General features: G+C 43.9%; 1 protein-coding gene and 1 long non-coding RNA gene across 2 annotated transcripts in view; one reads left to right on the top strand and one right to left on the bottom strand.

The window, feature by feature from the left end:
• LOC139759177 (uncharacterized) overlaps positions 1 to 5,449 on the top strand; it is a 33,846-nt gene extending 28,397 nt beyond the window's left edge. Inside the window, exon 4 of the long non-coding RNA XR_011715008.1 lies at positions 4,235 to 5,449. This is a non-coding gene — a long non-coding RNA (uncharacterized lncRNA). The remainder of the gene's footprint in view (positions 1 to 4,234) is intronic.
• Positions 5,450 to 5,520: 71 nt separating this feature from the next.
• LOC139759176 (RNA-binding protein MEX3B) overlaps positions 5,521 to 24,028 on the bottom strand; it is a 139,865-nt gene continuing 121,357 nt past the window's right edge. The window contains exons 2-3 of the mRNA XM_071681224.1: positions 23,334 to 23,420; positions 5,521 to 18,205 (exon numbers count right to left, since the gene is read on the bottom strand). Coding sequence (XP_071537325.1) covers positions 16,638 to 18,205; positions 23,334 to 23,420 — 1,655 coding nt within the window. The 3' untranslated portion in view covers positions 5,521 to 16,637. The remainder of the gene's footprint in view (positions 18,206 to 23,333; positions 23,421 to 24,028) is intronic.

Genomic DNA, 24,028 nt, shown 5'->3' with positions numbered 1-24,028 from the left:
ATCGACGTGCGTTTATGTATGTTTCTCATCGAGGTTACGAGTTTATGGTATTCTCATCCACGTATGATCCTGTGTATATTTTATCCAGGTACGACTGAGGATATTTCTCATCAAGGTACTTTGTGCGCATTTTGTACGAGGACATTTTGTCGAAAACTCGAAGTTCTGATATGTACCGATCTACCATACTGACCTGTTTGTGATGATGTGGATTGTCATGATGACAGTGTGGGATCCAGAATAACGATGTAGGTGGCCAAAATGATGGAACACAGGGCATGAAAGATTGTGTGGGTTGATTGCGCAAAATTCAGGTTTTGAAGGCATGGCAATAATCCATTTCTAACACGTCTAATAACAGTGCCTTCCAGATCTCTTCCCCCCCGAACTTGTGTTCTTAAAGTCACACCGACGAAAATGTTTCTCCATGCGTGGCCACGTATATTTTCCTTGGAAATAACAGCGAATGCTTCTAAGCAGTCTGTCCTAAAGCTTGGCTCTCACGACACCTGTGCTGTCACTGAAACCTCTTGGGCACGGCGACACGACCCCGGGGTATGGTGGCTTGACCGTCAAGGGTCAGACTATTGGGCCAGGCCAATGTATGCCCAAGGGTTTTACCATCGTACTCAAGGGAGCTTAACTACTGAGAGACACACGAACATCAGACTTCAGTTCTTTGGAGTTCAGGACGTTTTTGTTTATTTTCTCGAGGTCGCCCTCGCTTTTTCATCGTATTATTCGCTAATGCCTTTTGCGTTCATTTTTTTTTTTTTTTTTTTGAGCAGCCTGTTCTCTGCGCTTCGTTGAACAGTGTCATGCTAACGTGTTACGTGGTGCCACAGTCCTCTGTGGCATTACTGACTAATATGGTGCCATGATGTATAGTTTTGTTTACCTGTCTGATTTAGTGCTACTTCGTTCAGTGGTGTCTGTGATGCTTCAGGGTTGAGTATTGTCAGTCCTCTATTTTCTCTCATATTTGTATAGCGCTATAGGAATCGAATAGTGATGTAGATTCGTTCCATTATCATGGAGTATTTCAGAGTTACGTGGTGTTGTGGAGTCGTGTTGTCTCGTTGTTGTTTGGCACTAGAGACATTTGTAATGCCTCCTGAGTTGTGGGGTGATAGAGAGTATCAGACATACGACATGAAAAAAAAAAGAAACGCGTAATTCTGTGGCGTCAGTATTATTGGGTGCCACTTCTTTATATTGGTCATGTTTAGTGGTGTCACAGTGTTTTGTGGAGCCACTGTCCTGTACACTGAGAGATATTTATGGTGCCAGTGTCTTGTATATAGCTAGAGTTTAGTGATGAATGTTTTTGTCAACGTCTTTGGTATTATTGGTTAGTGGTACTGATGTCTTGTATTATGTCTGTTACGTGGAGCCACTTTCATGTTCAGTGTTAGGATTTTGTGGTCGTATTTTCTTTTTGTGCCAATTTCTTGCACTGTGTCAGTTCTGTAGTTTTGTGATGGTGGTGTTACTGTCTTGTAGAGTATCAGTTATGTGGTGTGAATTCTGTTGTGGTGACTCTTGAGTTGTGTGGTGTCAGTTATGTGGTGCCTCGTATAGATAGTGTCTGAGGTGTTAACACCATGTACAGTGTGATGGAGTTCTATTATGTAATTTGTACTTCACGGGGTGGGAGTTCAACACACGTGGGGCCCCAATTCCTGAACTTTCACTTCTATCATAAATCTTTTCAAATTTCTATGTGCTGTCCATATTCAGAGTTTCCTCACGGTTTATTCCTTTCGTCCATCATACTACTACTTGGCATCTTTTGTAACAAGTTTCAATCTTCAGTCATGTCCACGCTGTTCGATCCTTGTACCTTTCCAAGAACTTCGTCATATAAGTAAAAAAAAAAAACTGGTTTAAAACGTGAAAGTTAATGATCTCATCGCCCCTTAATCTTTTCCATTCCATGGTGGACAAGTTTCAGACCTTGAACCATTCATTGTGACTCCTTTATCTTAATTCTGTGGTGTGTCACTGTTTGGTGTGGTATTGCAGATGTCTGTGATCTCACTTTTTTTTTTTTTTTTTGTATGGTGAGAATATCTAGTATGATACTGCAGAAATCTTTGAGGGTCACATCTTTGTGTGGTATTGCAGAGCTTTGTGGCTTCACAGTGTTGTCTCTATCATCAGTGATAAAGTTCTTTGGCATTACAGTGCTGAATGTTGCCACTGCATTGCATAAAGTTCCCTGGTGTTACATTTCTTTGTTGTCATAGTCTCGGTAATGTGGTGTGACATTTTTATTTCATTCTCGTATACATGTCTTCTCCAGTGTCACAGTCCTCAGGTGTCATATCGTGCCACTATATTGTACTGTATGACAATTTCTCGGCGTCTCAAGTGTTGCGTGGTGCCACTTGTCTTGTGTTGCCTCAGTTTGGTGGTGCTCGTGTCATTTATAGTGTGTTACTTGTTTGGTCTTCGTGTTTTATGATAGGGTTCTGTGAGGGTTATATTTTCGTGATGCTAGAGTTTTATGGTGCTACAATTACACGTGTCAATTACTGGGTAGTAAGTTCGAGTGATGTCTAAAGTACGGCGCAAATAGTCTCTCTGTGCGAGTTGTTCCGTTAAATTTTTTTCTGTGATAGTGTGGTGTGAAGTTATTATATCTGTGGGGTTTCAAAGTTTTCGGGTGTTACTTTTTCGTGCATATTTCATTTGTTTGGTGTCGTTTCTGTGGAGTAACCGTATGTTATCATATTCTGTAGCGTTACATATCTGTGGTGTTACATTTCTAGGGTATGACAGTGTCCTGTGCCTTCCCCACCTTGCCTATTGATAGTGTAACCCCCGACACCCACGCTCCTCAGACTTTATTCTAAGACGGTAGGTTTTGACACCCGAAAAAGATTAGAAAGAAGAAAATGCTCCGCATTGTTAGGATGGTCGTTTTTCGTAAGATAACTACTGCGCAGTGACCGTAAGAGATGGGAGAAGCTTAAGGGAGTCTCGACTGACGCTCCCCCAGGCCCATCTTCCGTACAGTAAGAAAGATGAGAAACTAAATTTGCTGAGAAATTAAGTTTTCTGTGGTCGTCGTGGATTGAAAATTTGCGGATAAGTGTTATGGCTTGTTATCTCCGTCTCTTGCCTGTAATTCCTTCCCTGTAACCCCAGGGGGATACATGTACTGCAGGTTGACAGCCGCTGTTTTGTATTATCACACATCTCTGATGCAGTGATGATACACTATATGGTGCCGCTGTCTCGAATGATGTTGATCATGTCCTGTTCATCCAGTATACGTCAACACGTTTAACTGGTGATTTTGCTCTCTCACATATGCCATCGTGGTTGTGGCGTTTCTCATATTGCAGTTCCAAGCGTTCCTGTTCCCCTTAAACCAGATGTTGTACGATCATAAGAGTGATTAATAACACACCCAGTAGGGCGAAGAACAGTATTTAGACACTTGTACTAGTTGTCTGGCTTAGTAGTTTTCAACGCTGTATGTTGCGTGACCCGTGTTGTGTTGTTTCTTACACCGTGCTGGTGTACCTGACCTGTGTGGTGTAGACACTTCTTAAACCTTGTGTTGCCTGGTCTATGCTCTGTTGTTGCTTCTTACACCATGTGTTGCACTGGCGTTTGTAGTGCTGGTACTATTTATACCTTGTGTTGCCTCGTCTGAGGTGTTGGTGTTTCTCACACCATAAGTTGCCTCGTTTGTGTAATGTGTCGTTGTGATGCCTTCATGTGTGATCCAATGTCTTGTTTGTGAGGTACCCGTCGTGTGTGTTGGCCCGCCCACCCTTCTTCTATCGTCCTGACTGTATTGTGGTGGTGGTCTCTCGCCTGGAGTGTGTTGCCTCGCTAGTATGATGTTACAACTGTATTGTGTGTTGGTTAACCCTCGCGATGTCGCTTCAGCTTACTGGATGATGCTAAGTTTGACATCTTGCCCCCTTGGTGGTTGCTGAGCCAGCCAACACTGGCGGTGTGCAGCACGAACACAAGTTCGAATATCATGTTTTAGAACTGGGTGGTGTTGTTTCTACACACAGTGGCTCCAAAGTATTTCACTCATTGCCCTATTTTTTTTGAGAAAATCTTAAGTATCCGGATTAGTTTTCAAGATCTAATTCATTCATTTTTTTTTTTTCAAAAGTTTTAGACATTTTTTCAAGCACTCATGTTTCATACGAAAAGTAAGGGACCGTGGAATATTCATCGATGAATTCCGATTGTTGCATTACAGGTCGATTTTGGAGGCTCGTCTTCCCACACAGCATGGTGGAGGACGAAGCTGTATAGCTGCTCCTTTCATCTGTCAGGCTGCGGCTCGCAAGCACACGCATCCTCCAGTCTCTGGCTGGTCATCATGTGCACATTATTGATATCCGGAGAGGTTCTAAAAATTATGGCTTGCTGGTCCATTGTGTTATTACACTCTCAGTTTTAATAACTTTATGTCTTCTGGTAAGGATTTACGCTTTGATGTTTTACTGTTTTCACTTGGTTAGAAACCCTTTGCCAGATAGTGCCACAACTAACACACACACATACACGTCAGGTTACATGAAACGTTTTGGTAAAGTCATGCGAAATAAACTCAGCATCATATCATTAACCTTTTAACCTACGACATTTTCTCGTATTTCGTGTAGATTTCGGCATCAGACGGGGCATGCAGTAAGATTATAAAGTAAAAGTGAGAGCCGCGGGAAACAAATCAAAATGTCGTCGTCAGTGGGATGTGTGCGAATTATGTCCTCAGTGGGATTCCTGTAATTCCTCAGGCGATCACTATAGCAGCAGCTGGTGGAGGTGGAGGCGGCGTGGGCCGGCAACTGGTGGCGGTGTCACGGGTCCTCCTCCTCCTCTCTCTGTCCCACCCACCACACACGGGGGATAATCCTGCTTAGCTGTGACGCTGCCACGCTCTGACCCGCTTTACCCTTGTCCACCCGCTCTCGGGAGATCCGCGAACTCCCAGATTGTTTGATCATTCTCCTACCTTTTGTAGCATCAGTGCTGCCCAAGTTATCTATCTTGTATTCACGAAAATTCATCCGAGCTTAGAATTCGGTTCAGAACTTTGTTCAGCGTCAGTTCCTTGCGTGCAAATCAACATTGTCGACGAGAAATTGAACGATCACTCCACATCAAATGAACCAGCAGCCTCAAAAAAATATGTACCCATTAAGGTAGCCAAATAATCTAACCTTAGTCACCTAGTTAACCCCCGCGACTTGGAGCTTACATAGCAGCAGTCACGTAGTCGCTTGTTAGAACTGTAGTTCCTTTTGAGACAATACCTTGTGTCCCTTGTTACCTCTGCTTCTCTCAGCACTGCAGCTTGTAAAGATAAGACATTATTATTATGGTACATTTTAAAGACTTTTATGTTACAAGGATGTTTGCTGTCCGCATACAAATGCGTGTTCTCATTACAGTACAATAAAGTTGACAAATCCTGTACTGTATACGTGCCTTTCCTTTTCATACCTGGTTCACATTATCTTAAGAGGGAGAAAGAAAACATTTTAATACATGTAACTTTATTATTTATCTATTGAATCACTCTCACAAAAATCAGAAAATAAAATTATTAGCAAACATGAAAAATTAACCATACATATATTATTTTAAGTACCGCAGTGGTTCATTACTCACCACACAGAGGTATCAACTCCAAAATATGCTTTGTTCATATTTCTGTTTCTTTTATTTTTAATAATATGCATATGGAAACATCAATAATAAAAATATATGGGAATACATTATCTTAATATGGAACTACGGTGTATATGGTTGAGGGTAAGTTATTGTTTACTGTCTGCGAGCTCTTTGGGGGGATAGCCGAAATAACTTGACAATGGTTGAGACCCCTCCTTTCCCGGCTGACAAACAAATCTATGAACAAACAAACAGGCTCAAGCAAAAAGGTACACAGAGGCAATATTGCTATTCAAAATAAACACACAAATATAGTAGGAAAATAAAATATTGTGATCCATATAAAATTGAGTCTTAATGGGGCGGGTTGGCCGCGACATATAGTAATATAGAAAAAATCCCACAGGAATTCCATTTTGTCTTTAGCTTCCTTATTTTTGTTTTTTTAAACAGGAATTCCCATAGGATATAGGATCTGAGGAAAGGGGTACACGGCCACCCTATACGACTCTTCCATATAATAATATATATATACACAATACATATTTTTAATTATTACTTTAGCCCTCCGTAAACAACTCTTTATGTGGTCCTTAGCGCTGAGAAGTTCAATACAGATGATAAATTCTCATTAAAAAAAAAATCCACACAGTATATAATATATAAGAAAACAGTTTAAGCACAATTATCACTTTTTTTTGGAGCAAAAAATATATATTATAAATTGCCTGATACGACATGACCAAAATAACTCTTCTTCAGCACAGTGTAAATGACATGAGAATGTGGAGTAATAATAATCAAATGCTTGACTAGTTTACATTTTCTTTGTCAAGTCAAAGTAGAGAGCCTTAGACAATCCGGCTTCCATTGACGTAAATCAAAGTCATACCTAATTATAATAGTATTTTAAGATGCCCGTGTAAGAAGTACTATTTGTTTAGTGATAGCAATTAAAATAATTAATAACAAATTAAACCTAAGTAATAAATTTACATAGATAATAACTATATAATGGGGGTATCAAAATATATAGCAGTTATACCAGCAAGAGGGGAGGTGTTGGCGTGAACTACGTAACTTGAGTACGTGATAGCGAGTATATCCTAGGATGAATGATGAATATATCGCTACACTTGCTATACTCGTTGTCTCAGTACACCAAGAAGGAAGGGCCTACCTCGAGGCTTGGGGAGGGGACACAACCCTGTTCTACGGAAGGGGTTTGGGGGCGGACTCGGTGTGCAAGGGATGGGGTTGGGTAGGTTAGGCTAAACCGGGTTAGTATACCATCATGGATATATATATAATGAGGTTACATAGTGGAAAATTAATGAGGTTCTGAAATCATGGTAAAAAAAAAAGTCTTTACATGAAAATTATATATGTATATGTATATATATTTATATATGTATCAATATATATATTCCTATTGAAAACAGCGGCGAAAGACTATGAAATGGATAACAAATACCAGTTTTTGCTCCATATATGATGAGGGTGACATAAAACAACAAGACACTGAACCTATGCTCCTACGAAGTCCGCCCCGGGAGAAATGGACCAGGGAATCTTACGGAACCTTACACACGATGTACAATGCCCACGAGAGAAGAGGCGGGGTGGGGGAGCTTCTCTCTGCCCGCACTCCTTCAAAAAAAAAAAAGTATATAAAAAAAAGAAACGCCCACTCTGGGAGTAAACCGATGAGTATTATATCCAAAAAGTCTTTTAACTAACAGCTATAATGACATTTACACCAATAACAGTGATGAATATCAAAGCTCACTAGGCCAAGAGTTAAAGTTGGAGGAGAGGGTGTGGCGGGAGCGGCAAGAGAGGGGCGGGCCGGATCCCCCACCCTCCTCGTGCACGGTGGGCGCTGTCTAGGACACAACCAAGACTGTCGACAGCTACTCTGCTACAGCACGGATACACCACTGGTCAAGATCGTGAAAAAATACTCACTACTTGGTAATGACAAAGAATGGCAAATTCTTCGCGTCTTTCCTTCTTTTTTTTTTTTTCAAATTTATTTCACATCCAGCACCATCCGTGGTTATTTTTTTTTTTTTTAGTTTTAAAATAGTCACAATATCGAGTTGACATAATATACACACTACCGAGTATATGTTATTGCTTTCTGGTACAAAGTGAAAAGAATGTATTTTAAAAGGTGTCGAGATAATCTCCTATATATTCCTGGTGGTGGGGGCTGACAGAGTCGTTCCGCTGCGGTGCCACAAGGTTCAAGTTACCAGATAAGGATTGGACACCTTCCCTCGCGCTAAGACAATGTTATATACGTGCTGGATGCAACAAGCTCGTATTTCGCACTTTCAAAAATTATTTACCTTTTTTTTTTCTTAATCATATATCTATAAATTTTAAATATCTGAACTGTTAACATTAATTATCTCAATATCAGCATTTTGTTAATTAAGCATAAATTATCTAGTCAATGTAAAAGCAAGATTTGTTTGCATTTAAACAGCAGGTAACAACCATCTCCACACCGCTAGTCAGGAGCTTTCGCACGATGGTCACACAATCTATCACTCTGGCCTACACCAGTCTCCTCCTGCAATGATCGCGAATATGCCCTGGATATTCTTGGCTGGAATTCAGTATTCCCTGAGAATTACAATGCACTAAACCCTCTAAAAAAAAAAAAAAGAAAAAAAAAAGATCCTTAAATGGCAAATTAACCCCAACTGCCATCTGACTTGCGGACCAATTTGCCAACAGAGGGATTTACCACATTATCATTCTGGAGCGAAGTTAGTTGGGGGTCACCTGACAGGTTAATAGTAATTCCTGGCTCTTTGTTAAACAAGAAAACAACAAAGCTTGTAAATGAAAGTAAGCACTCGAGTCAAAGGAATAAAAACAATCATCCTTACGATATAACATTAAAAATTAAACAACCATTCTACTAAATTCACTTAGGAACATAACTAATTATTTCTACTACAAAAATATAACTAAAAGTATCATACACTTGGCCTATCAAATAAAAAAATACGACTATCAGGAGGGAAATCAGACGTGAGCATTAGGTGTGTAATGCTTAGAAAAGCAAAAGAAAAAGCACAGATTGCTTCTTATACAATCAGCCTCTTGGAAGGAAACTTACAAGAAATCAGCCACACAGTAAATGCAACAAGGTGTAAATTACGTAAATAAACTCTTGGGTGAGCCACAGAGGGTGTGGGAACAAGTACGCTCGGCAAGCAAAACGAAGCGTGTGGTTAACCAAAATAAACTGGGTATGGGTGGCGGCAGCTACAACTGTTATAGACAACACCCGCGGGCGTTGGGAACCAGCCGGCAACTGAATGGTAGAACACAAAACACACAAGTGACCCAGTAGCTCCTATATCCTCTGGCACCAATCCATCATCATCATCATCATCAGCAGCAGCACTTGTAATCTTTTTGTGTTGCTTCCTCACTCCTCTCCCATGACGCGGTGAACCAAGACTCGTGGTACTTGAGATCTGTCCTCTCTCTAGTGAATATCGTACGAAACATGCAGAACGAAGCTATCAATGGTGCAAGTCTGACGCCTGAGGGCAGGGCCTAATGAACGTGGTATGGACGTGGTCAAGCACGAGGGGTAGACGGGGGTCAGGATTAGCGGAGGGCCAACACCGCCTCTCAAAAAGCTTTACTCTGTACATCTACCGCCTCGTCCATGGTAAACACGCTCCATCGCCGCTTCCACCGACCCCTTCACGCCCAGGAAGTCACTTGCGGAGATATATTTCGGGGGCTACTCTTTATGCTCGGTTTTCACATTTTTATATCAGCATTATAAAGAATATATTACCATTATAACTATAAATATTTATTAACTATTGATGGCCAGAAAGACGCCGAGGGACGACGCCCAGCGTCCCAAATTGAGATCCATAACAACTGACCAGCTTTCTACGTTACAGTCCCAAAGGACAACACCAGGTTCCAACAAGTAAAACGTGAGAGAATTCGGTGTGGTGTACGGGGGCGTGGCGGCGCAGGTCCCTCGGCCTCCAGATATAAGGCAACAATACCAAAGAGCACGAGAAGAGAGGTCCACGGGCTGAGTGTGGGAGAGGCGAGCACGTGTCCCCTACCCAGAATCGCAGCTGGTTGCTCTTTCATAATCACAAAACGTTGTTAATAATTTTGTTACACACATTATACGTGGGAAACATGGACTGTATGCTATAAGGGTAGTCTCCATAAGGGAAACCTAATCTTAGATGACCATAGGTACGAGAACAATGATCACACCAATGAAATAGCGTCTGGTTGCAGGATCGTGAAGGTCTAGCCACACGTCAGCCTTACATCTGAATACTGGGAAAAATAATGTGACTCGAACCAGCAATTACCTACTCGCCTGGGACAGTTGTGTACCTGGGACTCGTTTCTTTTAACGTCGTGTGACGCCACTTAAACAATCCTTAAGCAGCGCCAGTGGGACTTACACGAGTCGCGATGCTCACCAACTTCCCGGAAGGTTGTCGTAGCAGCCACATCAGCCTTGCGACACCTGCGGCAGAGTACGTAATCGCTTGCCGGGTCACAGATAATGAGCATATGCTTTTGGCCTTGCGAGCCTCCCTGCTGCAACATGCGTGTCGTAGCTGTCCTCGCTACAAGCTGGATTCTTCTTGTATAATCCAAAATTGTTACCTACAATCTGTAAAAATCCCCTTAATTACGGCAAACTAGGTAGAATTTTAGCGTTTTATCCATTAAATTTACTTCACCATTCCCAGCCACAAGATTAGAAGCATCAAGTCGTAAAATGTTGAAAACCCTCTGGAATTTATTTTCCTTGACAATCTGGCGAAAAATTCACCACTATACAGCAAACTTTTGACGGATTATCCCATAAAAAGAGACCTTATACTCTCAAGACTTTGCGGCAGAGATTTAATTTATTACATAGGCCTACAACATTATTTGATATAAACTCTAAAATATGGCATATACCGGATATAATAAAAAGTTTTGCTTATAATGATTATTTCTCCACTGTGATATATCTAAAAAGGGAACATGTGGGGAGATGTGGTTGGTTGATTGACTGACTGGTTGCTGCCGAATTAAAACTGGGCGACCACTTCTGCTGGTCCATCTCAACGCCAGTTATGAAGACAAAACATTTAAAGTCCTACGTAACCTAGGCTTTCGGCGACGCCTTAGTATTTACCAGTTTACATTATTGTAGAAGTACGAACGCTCACCTCTACGAGAATATAGATACTCAAATATATATTTATATATATTATGGGTATATAGACTATGACGTGAGTGGAACTTGCGGGGGATATGACGGGGGATAATTATTTTTTTTTAAAACTTCCTATCAAGGCGTCGGGACTTGGTGATTTCTTCTTTCTCGAGTGATTACTCCTGACCGATAAAAGGTTGGTCATTCACATACCCCAGCACGCGCGAGACTCATGGAGAACCACTGAAGAAAAACTCGCATTCCTAAAAAAAAAAAAATAAAAATGAGACGATAAGTCCCTGCAATAAAGTTTATTACTATTGAAATATTTGTTGATACAAAATACTGAGCAGGTGCAAGCCAAACAACAATCCGTCCTAAACTTTGAGGTCAAACAAAAACATCTCCTTCCACCCAAAATTTTGACTGTTTATCCCGATCCATCTAGGGTTCTCCGTCGCCATTCTTTGCAACAGGGACACTGCGTAACAGTGGAGCCTGGCAGTGCGCTCACTTGCAGTTAAATCGCCTGCACACGTTGCACAAAGTTTTCCCTGCCCCGTGACCACCTACACCAGGATTTGTCAAGCACATGATAATAATGGTCACACCTACCACTGAAAACTCTCCCTAGCACTTAAGTCTTCTAACATCATATACCATAACATCTACGAAAATGACGAAATTACTTACCCTGGCAATGCCGCCCTCGCCAAGAGGACTGTTGGCTGCCATGTTAAACATCTATCTACTCTAACCCTCAACACTTGATGGCCTGTGATGTTCAGATTGTCTTGGGTTAGCAGCTTAAGAGTACTCAGGGGTGGTGGTGAGCCTGTACTTGGCCACACCCGTCGAGCCGAGCCTCAGCACTGTAATTACTATTCTCATCTGCAGTACTTGCCCACAAACGTCTACCCACCTTCATCCATACGCATTTCACGCAACTGACTGGGCAACATTAAATATACTGACTCGTTTGCTAACCTGTATGAGATACGTTAACAGTTGCGGTGGGAAGAGGGGTACAGTGTCAATGCATCAGTAAGATCGAAACGCCGTGGTACTCAACACAGGAACCATAACTAATGGGTGAAGCACTGATATGTTTCCTCTTCCCCCCCCGACTTGACCACTTCCAAGTTTCCAGCAATCAGGACACCAACTCAATATTACAAACAACCCAACTTGGTAGTTTGTAAGCAGACTGGCTGGCAAAAAACAGACGCAAATTTTGTTTTTGCATGTTACAAATATCTCTTCAAAATAGTCTAGCAATCATTGATCAATTATTGCGATAAGTTGTGCCCGAACGTAACCCACTACCTGTCACAAAGGCGATTTTCGTCTTGTTCGACGGGGGATTCGCCCATGTGATAGGTGTGCGGCTTACACCCTATTAACTTCCCTGTAAACACCGATTAATGCGGGGAAGCCTTGATAAAGAAGCATAGAATGTTTTTGGTATTTTTTATCATTTTGTTTTATCATCCTAAGTATACACTACCATTTTATGAAAAATTACCATACAATATATATACGGCGTTGTAGAAAAGTACAAAAAATAAACTCATTACGGATTAGAGTGCATAGGTATTGTGAACTAACTTATGACACTGACGACAGTTGTTCAACGCTGTACTGGAAGACCCATGGAACGAAGCAGCTGCTGACGAAACATTTCCATCGAGTTCTGAATCAAAGGAGAACCACCCGAACTCGACCAAGGTAGCCTAGAGGCCAACCTCAAACTCCCACATTTAATCCTCAAGAGCTTTGATTGGCTGGCGCGAACTGCCACGTAAATAGTTGGCGACTGATTGGTGGGTGATGACAGGACTCGGCCTAGTGAGAATGGGGAAGTGGAGAGGTGGGCCTCAAGGTGGACCTCCGTTGGCCGGGGTTATAGGCGGGGCGGGGAGGACAAGCTGGCGTGAGACCTCCAACACTGGTATCAGTTAATAATAATTGGAAAAAAAAAATATCTTTCATGAACTCACTTCCCCGAACCTACATGCCACCAGTAATGTTTGGTGAGTGTTACGTGCGAGAGGCGTGGGCCTCGCACAGCTCGCACCATGGTGGGGGTGGCCGTGTCCTCTCCGCCCGCGGCCACTACAACACTGTGAATGCGGGACCTGGACTCTGCCTCCCACAACTATGGGGTGACAAGCATGCAGGTCGGGGCGAAAAAGGTGCTAAGCCACAAGGCAATTCATCTCTACTTTTATACTTGGCTCTCACTACAGTTTTAAAACTCATTAAGGTCCATGGTGCCTCTTGCCAGCGAGGGATGTTCGACCATTATATACAATATAGGGGTTTGCGTACTTTATGGCTCAGCGTCGTTTAACGCCTCGAGCTGAAGAAGAGATCCCCGGCGCAAAACATCGACTTCCGCCACTGTCAACATGGACAGGATTCTTAAGTGGTTGAATTAAGAAAGCGCATCCCTGCTGACACCAGCGGAAACTGGTGTTTCGCATTAGTGAATCGTACACATCACAACAGCAAACACAAAGGCGATGTGGTTTTTCAGCTCTTTATAAAATGAAAAATAACGCTCTTTTTTTTTCCTCCTCTACATCACGTACATACAATATAGAGATTAGGACACCTAAACTACTTGATTCTGATGTCCTCAGAAATTGGTATAGAAATAAAGTAATAAAAATAATTTCTTAGATCACTCAATCTAGGCTACACAAACAAAGTACACGATAAATTTTCTTCTAATAAATCATATATATTAAAATAGATATATGAAAAACTACTTAAACTTTCATCTTTTGTATATAGCGATTAAGTTGTGCTCTATGGTAAAGATACAGGGGGCGGGTATATCAATTATTATAATTACTATAGGTTATTTAGGAGCAAGAGGCCAGGGCTTTCTCGGGCCCCCCACTCAGTCCACCTCCAGTAAGCTTCACCTCCATTTTCCGGAGGCTGTGTGGGGTGGGTTGGGTAGATGCTTGACTGTCATGTATATAATCAGAGCCTTAGTAAAGGAGGCTTTTGATGTGGGGGAGGGGGAAATATTTGAAGGCGGAGGTAGGGGACTAAAGAGAGCCCTTATCTCTTATCCCAGCAACTCTAGTTTCAATGTGACATGGTCAACGATTCTAAGCCTTTTGCATACAGCAATCCTGGATGACACTCGGTGATCCAGAGAGAACCTGCTCCAGGCTCAAAATCGATGAAGATGATGACATATAAAGATCCATACTATCCCAAGCAGACACTGATATAAAATGAATATAAACAGTTTGGGTGAGAATCGAAAGGGTATAATAACACTTTTTAAACTATTAGTCAATAATGTTACTCTCCCGCTCCAAGTAAATGTCTGTCGCAGATTATCAATTAGTAACTATAAGGGCAGCAAGATATACACAGTTAATCAAAAATTCTCTCCCTAGTATATATTATACATATCTTTTTTTATGAATTTGCACCTACATACCTTCACAAATGGTTCCGTGCGCCCTTACTGAGGTCTTTAGTTTTCCTGAATGACAATCCAATTTTCATTACTTTCTTTTAGTTATGAGCGACACAAGGAGTGAGAATGCACGGGTTATGATGGGATCAGCGTGAAGGGAACATACAGTAAGCGTGGCGAAGGAGGCCCAAGATTATTATTTTTTTCTTATATCATACATATCTCTCATCTGATACCCTTCATTAGGGTACATGCAGAAAAAGGGTACATTTAGATTACATACATATTCTATCAAAGATAGGTAGAAAAAATATATCATAAAGGAACTAAAACACTCAACTGTAAACTTCCATTAAAAAGAAAAAATATAAATCTTAGGACAAAAATATATATTACCTTAAAAACTAAATATTTTACCCTCTTGTGTCTCCAAGAGGAACCACAAAGTTCGTCCAATCTTTGTGTTGAGAGCAAAGCCAACAAGAGGCGGCGAGGCACAAAGTTTGAGACTCGCGGCCATCCTCAACAATATTTGGGCCATCAGGCTTCTTATATATTCTTGGGCCGACCTGCACTAACGCTTCTGCTTACAATCACACTTGGACACCATATCGCTATCTGGTTTAGGGGAGAGGGGGCAGGGTTAGCAAATACTCTTCCACGAGGCCGGTGATGAGAAGGCCACGGAGGGGGTGGCCGGTGTAGAGACAGGATGGGGAAGAGATGGGTAGCCAATGGGGTATAATTGGGGATCAAAGTTACAAGTACTCGTCCAGCTGTCTAGTTCCCCCTCCCTTACCGCCGTCATACCATGGCCTCCTCAACTAACATGCCTCATATATATATACCACTTGTACAAAAAGAGGTTTCTATAAAACGTGCATGGCGCTTTTGAGTCCTTCAAGTCAGACAAAAACAAACATTATCACAAAAAGGCATTGATAATTAAATATATTGGAAATTAAAGATTGGTCTAGAATACTGATTTTTTTCATCTCTATACAAAATAAAGTTTTCACATCTTCTCATAGTTTTATTTTCAGTTATATATCAATAATGAGCAAGAACTTAGATAAAGCACTATGACTAAGATAATATCACTGTATTGCTTCCATTACATGAATGCACAAGCAGGGTCAACTCTGGTCGGTGGCTCAGTGGGCATGGTTGGAGGTTCTTGAGGGCGTAGTTGATGGTTTATGTGGGGTGCTAGGGACTTTTTGCTTAGGCTCATTTAAATGGATAGGGAGAAGTAGTGGGTTAAGGAAGTTAGCTGTGGCGGAAAAGATCCAAGAATGAGACAGGATGTAGGAAGGCTAAGGATGATTCATGATCATAAGAAATGTAATTAGACTGACAGCAATTGAAGAATCAGTTGCGATAGTAAGATGTAAGAGGGAGCGAGCGAGAGGATGTAGGTAGGCTAAGGTCATGGTTATATGCAGTCACTGGCAGGGGTTGGTGGGATCAAGGCACGAGTCGATCGTTCAGGTGGTTGGGACGCAGTAATGAGCTGGCCCCAGTATGTCTGTCTGCTGCTGACATTATGGTGGTGTTCCCTGGTCCTGGTGCCTTCCCCAACTACCCACTGGCCACCTAGCCACCCGCACCCCGCCCGAGTGTCTCGTGGGCGGCCCGGCGTGCGGGCGGCGGGCTGGTTGGTGGGCGGCTGTCACGCTCGCATGGAGCTGATGAGAAGGATATGTAGCATTCGTTGTGAGGCGGCGGATAGGCTGGACAGGGCGAGCAAGGACGTGTGCGGGCGGAGTGTTCAGATCTGGGTGAGCGGGTGGGGAGTGTCTAGCACCGCTCCGTTGATGTCTAGTCCGCCCAGCCCAGCCCGAGCCGTCCTGAGTACCCAGGAAACAATGGGAGATCGGAGAAGGGGTGTAACCCCCCTGGCAGTTGTTGGCGGGCAGCGACTACAGCAAGTGCGGCGCTGGCCTGCCTATCACAGCCTAGCGACAGCTGTTCTCCACTCTGACTTGAAGGACTCGCGCCACCAGCACCGACGGCTCGGCCACCAGACATGAACGACGCCGAGCCCAGGGCCATACTGTCACCCGAGTCACATCAATAAAAAATGCCTTGCATTCCAAGAGAAAACAAAATAAAAATATCTTCACACTACTTGAATAAAAAAATTCATTATTAATTTTAAAGATAATACTCTTCATTCTGCAGATATAGGCTATACAGACTATTATACTCTATAAGCTGGTGGTGGGGTAGAAGGGGGCTGAGATGCCCGTGAGCGCCGCAATGGCTTGTTGCATGAGTTGCTTTACTTGCAAAACTTGAAGTGGCGCGTTAGGAGAAGATGCGAATGGCCTGAGTGACCTTCATGCGGCAGATTGGGCACTCGGCTGCCTCTGATACCAGCTTGTTGGCGCAATCCAAGCAGAAGAGGTTGTGGCCACAGGGGACCAATGCAGCCACCACCTCAGACTCGCAGCACGTCACGCACCTCTTCTTCTCGTCAATACCATTCACCAGCTGGCTCATCCCATTAATAGTGGAGGTGGAGGTGGAGGTAGCAGAAGCTGGTGGCAGTCCAGGGGCAGACTGGAAGGCGTTCAGCTGCTGGGTGAGATCTGGGGTGGAAGCTGGGGAAGATGACGAAGGTGAGGAGGTGGGCAATCCGCCTAGACCTCCTGTGAGTGCTGAATTGAGCGATGCAAGTGATGGTGCAGTCAGTCCAGGCGCCGGATCTGAGCTAATTCGCCTCGCAGGGGGGTGGGCCTCTAAGGAAGGGGAGAGCCTGGATGATGGGGGTGATGCTCCCGACACTGACGACGACCGGCGTGTCAGCGATGAGGACAGAGTGGAGGACAAGGAGGAGAAAGTGGAGCTGAGGGAGGAACTGGAGCTGACTGTGGAACTCATAGTGTTGCCCAGAGGCCGGCCAAGCTCGCCCCAGATGCTGGAAGGAGCTGGGTCGAATGAAGGAGAGGAGCCCATGGAGGAACCCAAAGAGCCCAGACCTTCATCTACACCATACAAACCCAGACTGCCCGTCCCACTACCAGTTACCTCGCTGCCCAGCTTACTGCTCCCGACGCCGCTGCTGAAGGAAGAGAAAAGGGACGAATCTAAGGCGCTTCCTCCCTTGTTGGACGACCCAAGAAGAGACGACCCTGCATCTCCAAGCAGTGTGAAAGCAGAGTTCAGGTCATTGAGCTGATTCAGTGTGTTCAAACTGTTTAGAGTGTTGTTCAAGCCATTCATGCCATTAAGAGAATTGTTCAATCCACTCCCGGTGAGACCATTCAGTCCGTTGATTCCGCTTAGGCCGGACCCATTGGAAAGACCATTGGTGATACCATTGAGCCCTGTACCATTGGTTATACCGTTGATTGAGGCTAGTCCATTGAGCGAGGAGTTGTTGAGCTTGTAGAGCGAGGATACCAGCTCTGAGGATGTGGGGTTGAAGAGGTTGTCGAGGCCATGCGACGGAGGAGCAAAGTCCGCGTGGTGGCGTGCAGCAGCAGCAGCTGCAGCGGCGTTGGGCTCATCCTGGTCCAGCAGGCCGCCCGTTCGCATCGCAATGTGTGCCTCGATCTCCTTCCTTGCCTGCTCCACAGACTCTGGTAAGCCTGTCACTTCAAACACCGGCTCCTTGTCCCTCGAGGGCGTGACTATGTAGGTGTGAGTTTGCTGCTGTATGCGCTTAATGGTGGCACCTTTGGGCCCTACCACCAGACCTACCACACGATACGGCACGCGCACCTGGATGGTCACTTGTCCTGGCACGTTTGTTGGTGGGCCCGGCGCCATGGATCCATTCAAGTTGTTTTTGCGGCAAGCACGGATTTGGCTGAAGTGCTCCGCGGCCGACAAGATCTCCCGCTTGGCCATCCCCACGTCTTCTTTGCGACCTGCGATGAAAATCACACTTTGTTAGTACCATGAAAATTTCACTTACGTATTGTCAATCACAACATACTAAAAAGGTCATAACCTATGCATGTCAACAATCTTCATTTTTATGAGAACTGCATTGCTAACACTATTAGCATTCATTCAAATATCATTGTACTTTAAATAGTGAAAAATGCAAGATTCGTTAAAAAGCCATTATTAATATCATCATTATTATATTATTATTATCATATTATTACATTATTATTACCATTATTATTAATATTATTATTATACGCAAACTAAAAACAATAAGACGCCCCACACCAGACGGGACTCAGGACCTTTCTTTACTTTACGTATACCATATGCTGGTTTCGGAGCTCTTCATTCAACCCCCTACACACAAACACACACACACACCTCGGTCTTTACCCAAGCCTTAGCTCTTTTGTTGGAGACCGCGGCCAGCAAGCCTACGTTATCAAACACCCCAACCCAAACAAATACATAAAATATATAGATAAAAATTAAAAAAAAATAAATCAAATTAGCTCACCGTAACGAGAAATAGTAAAGGGGGAAATTGTTAAAGGCTCATTTCTAAATATATGTTTAATATTAAGTGCTTGGTGCTACATGGTCGCCCCGGCGTACGGCTGAAGCCCACGAGACCTCTTACTAACGTATTTTCCTAGAGGTGAAAGCAATCCAACTGTGACCCACTGGTGCGCACTCATTCTGACAAACGAATCCATCACAAGTGATATCACCTGACCGAGAAAAGTTACAATCACTGCATCATTAAATGATGAAGTATAATTTAGCAGAAAATATAAAACTGTCCTTGTATCACAGGCCTAATGTAGACACTTGAACTCATGACTTATCGCATGGCGTTTTACTTGCTCATATAACAGACAAACTTCGGAATTTTGACGTTATAATTAACTACCATCACTCTTGTTCCAGGAAAAACCCTCAAGTAAAACTCGGGTCATGGCGTACTCGAGGGTCCCTGCTTACCTAACATATAATTCAAAGTCGTATCTGAAAGATATTTCCATCGTTCCCAGATTAAAAACTACAATTGTAGTTTCCTTGTAATCACAGTAATGTACATCATTTACCACACGCCAACTCGTTTCCCATCTTATCTGGGTCTCTTTACCGCTTATGACTCTTGTGGTGTGTTTTCCCTTACCGCATCGAAAGCCATCAATGATGGAACGAGTATTTTACTTGCTCCATAGAGTCTTGGCCATCGTGGAATCTGCCCCACCTAAGGACGAACTGAAAAGCTCATCATTGTTCAGTACATAATTCAGATATCGGAGTGATCGATCATCCAGCTGGATGCAGTGCACATGCGGCAAGGATGACCGCTGCTACAGGTAAATGCGCAACCACTCCTCAAGAAAGCCCTGGCTTTAACCCCTTAAGCATCACTGTACGAAGCTTGCGTATGGATGGCTTAGTTTTGACCCGACTCTTCAGGATCAGGTCAAGGGCAGGGGCATTATATTCAGAGGTTGTACAGTCGTGCTCATGAAGTGGAGTAGCCCCAGAACCCAGTTGAGGTGTCCAGGACTCCTCGGTCAGACACCACAAAGGAATGTTGACCTGCCCGAGGCTGACCTCAAACATCACAACAAGGACCCAGCTTCCATCTCGCACGCCATCTTACACCTGTAAGCTCTCTCCTAAGTCCTCTTACTTACAATGGCTGTTTCAAGTCGTACACCTACATTAATCAAAGTGGATGCCTTGAGGTTTGGTCTCGACTCTGACCATAAGGAACTTCCATAACCTAAATCCAGTTTTGGAGAGCAACATACGTCTCGTCTTATAAAATAGCCCAACATGTTTCCTCCACTGCCGACTATTTTCCGTGTCCCTAAACAATTTCAGTTTCCCTGCCTCCACCACCACCACCACTTTTTATGCAGGTGAAGTACGGGCCTAATTATCTTTGCATCCAATGCATGTATATCATTATGCAAAAGATAAATCCATGAACAGGCCTCCCCGCTCGATATCGTCCCTGTGAGTTTCTTTCAAAAGAAGGGGAGACTGTCAAGCCTATCAATTAAGTTATATGCAATGTCTATGTTAACATCCTACTGAACATCAGAAGGCAACTAGCACGATTGTTTACTTGTTTTTTCTTAAAATCAGCCCCTGACGTTAACAAGATTTCTTTCGGAGGTGTTCTTAAGAAGAACATATGCGTGACCACGGTTGCTGCATTTTTATTACTCCAGCACAAATTAAAATATTGAGTTGTGTTTAAGTAAGAATACTGAGAAAGCAGACTCATCCCAACTCATCGTAAAAAGATGACCAAGTGTCGAGACCGAGGATTTTCCTAACTCTTCCCAGGAATCACCCATGGACACTGGATGAACAAATTGCAAAGAACCTCAGTTGCTTCCAAGATCACCCTTGCTAAGATATGTGGACACTTCAGAGGATACTTTGGGTAAACGGACTGGGGAGGGGCGGTTTAGACATACTAAGACTGGTGATTTGGAGAGCAACTGAGACAGTAGCGCCTTTAGAGCAGCAGGGATCCAGACGCAGAGATATGAACCATTTGAGTACGACGGTACGACCCTCGTATACGATGAACTGGCCTCTGACCTTACCCTTATGGATAAAGTTCAAGGCCAAGCCAACTTACACAAAAGTCGCTGCATCGTGCTCAAGAGATTCAAACTGGTGATCTGTAGAAGAACAGCCCAGAGAGACGGTACCGCCATTAGAGTGGTTGAGATCCAGCAGCAGGGACGAGGGCTGTGGCAGGGCGGTGGTGGTGATGCACCCGATATTGTAAGGTGGCCAAATACGGCGGGTGGCGGCGCGACCGGTCCTCCTCAACCATACCTCAGCAGTGTTGGGTTGCTCAGGTACTTACCTGGCGTGGGAGGAGTCTCCACTAGAAGGGTTGGCTGACTCAATGATGTCTGGCTGTGGTGATGTTAACAGAGACAACGGTGGTGGTGACGCTGGTGGCGATGGTTTGAAGAGCTGTGGTAGCAGCAGAGACGATGATGTAAGTCAATAGTGGTGGCAGCGATGCCGTTCTTCGATTTCGAACCCTCACTGTTATAGGGCAAAGCCCACATTTGATCAACTGACTCTTCAGGGTGTTTGTGGTCGCAGTACACAGCCCTATGCAACCTACCATTGTGAGATCAACCGCAGATATTCCTCCAGTGCGCTCCTCAACAATGAGACTAAACTAAATTACTTCCGACATTTGTATACTCTGAACGGCAACGACCGATGACATTACCTGGTGAAGTCTTCGGGGGCCTTCACTCCCACAGCCCGGATTGTGCCAAGGCTGTTGATTTACTCTTGTATTTTTACTTCTAGCGCAGTTTACGCTAATTGGGAATTTTCTTTGTGTCCTTTTTAACTGTATTTTCGAAAGCTTTAAAGATCTAAGAAGGTAAATGGTCTTCATCGTTTCAATCTCTTTACGTCTAGGGCTTGATCTTGCCTCTACCTTCACGATAGATTGTAGGGCTTCTGTCCTTATATACGTATATGAAACCTATATCAAGATCAGTTCGGTAGGGACCCATGCTTTCCTGGACTTTCCCAGTGCATGATGCACCTCTTGTGAGCTCAAGACAGTAGGCTTCGATGTTTTCAATATTTCCAAGCAATTTTTTTACGTAGATTATGCTGACAGCGAAATTCGCTTTCGCACGCTCTAACAGCAGTTTCGCTCGCTCAGAAAGGAGAAAGGTGACGTCAGAACAGCAATATTCTAGCTAGGATACTGTAAGTTCCTTGACGAGGGTCATTATCGTCTTGAAACGCCGTAGAATCCGACCTGCCATCTTCACTTAAGTGGCAAGTGTTGCTCTATTACGTTCATCTTTAATCCCCTTCCTTGGCACACGCAGTGTCCGGTATCATCTCGGCTTACGAGGCTGCCACTCGTGTCCCATGACCGCCGTCGTCCGCTCTTGCTGCCACTTACACCAACAATTACATTGATACGAGCCACTCAAATCATTACAGGATGGACAAGAGAAACAAAAGAGATAAAAGAGAGATAATAGAGGAAGACCACAGAAAGAAGTGGTGAGCAGGCGGGAGACTGCGGAGTGAAGGAGAGCAGAAGTGGTGTCGGCTTAGACAGGCCTTAATGGTGAGTCACCAGGGACCCTCCTGCCTGACCTTCCACCCTTGAGCCCAACACCTCACTCGAGGCACCCTTAGGTGCACACCCAGTACTAACAAACTACGTACAGCACCAGTCTCACCTGAATAGCCCTGAGTGAAACGGCATTATACGCCGACATACACACTGCCTCCGTGCATAAGACAGGAAGGTGAACAGACAGCAGTGCAGGTACAAGGTACTTAAAGAGGGGAGAAGCAGGAGGTTGCAAGGCAGTACGGGAGGGTGGAGGTAGGGAGTCCGGGAAGGTGACGCTGGAAAAAGAGGTTGAGAAATGTTGTCATTTAGTTTGAAGTAAAAACGTAGCGAGGAAACACGAGTCAAGATATTCTGAGATACATCAAGACGGTGAGGCAAGGCATAAGAGAATGAGGCAGGAGGTAGTGAGGGAAGGTAAGACACGGCCAGTCAGGTCGAATTTTGACGCTGGCCCATAACCCAGCATGAGGGCCCCGGGTAAGCTCACCTCCGCCCTCTGCTTCTTCCGCGTCATGAAGCCGCTTCAGTAATTTACCCAGGGTCTTCACCATCACCATAAATGTTCCACAACTCGCAATGAACATAAGGAAAAAAGAAACAATAACGATCTGTAACTAATTTAAAGGTATGACTGGCAAAACCTCCAAATATGGGAAAGTTATTCCGACCCACGTAAAATTCCAGGCAGTATAATATTCCCATTAACCGCCGGGTTCTGGGTATGGAATCCAGGCCTAAGTACCTCAGCACCTTCCTGTTGGGGCGCCATGAGTCAAAGAGTCGTGCCTTGAGCCGACGGGTGGGCGGACTCGTAAAAACTGACCACCGTGCCTACGCCCCCACATACCCCGGCCGCCCGTCGCGTCCCTGACCTGCCAGTGACCTGTGAGACAGGACAGGCGGCGGTGATAGTGGAGGGTGTGTGCTCTTACGAAGGGGTAACTCAAGAGTGGCAAAGAAATTACCTGTTACGACGAAGACCGGCTCCTCTCCTCTGACGGGCGTCTTGATGTAGGTGTTGGTCTTGGCGCGTAGAGCCTTGATCTTGCACCCTGCAATAAAGAAACACATACATTAGTATACACCATCGAAAACAAATTATACTTCATATGATCCCCAACACACACACACACACACACACACACACACACACACACACACACACACACACACACACACACACACCTATTTCCAAGTGGAAGACACAATAATGAATACCTGATGAAGTCTTCGGCGTTGAGATATCTAGAAAAGTCACTGAACAGAATCTTAAAACGTCTTGGCCCATACAAAGCTCATGGTCCTGGTGAAACTTCACCATATGTGCTTAAGATGTGTGCAGATACATTAGACGAACACCTCAAAACAATGTTCAAGAAGTGAGCCAATGAAGTAGAAAAGGGCAAACGTAATGCTAATTATGAGAAAGGAGACCGGGAACAGGCACTATACAGTACAGACCAGTCTCCCTGAAAAGTGTCGTCTTTAAGGTCTTGGAAAAGATAACTGGAGAGCAAATGGATGACTTTCAAGGAAGGAGAAATTACCTCGGTAAGATACATCACGAGGTTATAGAGGTTATATGTGACAAACCTCTAAAAATTATACTAGAGAGTGAGCAATGTCTTAGACAAATGGGGAGTGTTGGGTGAACTGTTTG

Source organism: Panulirus ornatus, chromosome 32 (assembly GCF_036320965.1).
Source record: "Panulirus ornatus isolate Po-2019 chromosome 32, ASM3632096v1, whole genome shotgun sequence".
In the NCBI taxonomy this organism is placed as follows: domain Eukaryota; kingdom Metazoa; phylum Arthropoda; class Malacostraca; order Decapoda; family Palinuridae; genus Panulirus; species Panulirus ornatus.
Note: the sequence above shows the minus strand (reverse complement) of the source record. Positions and strands in the feature narration are given on the sequence as shown.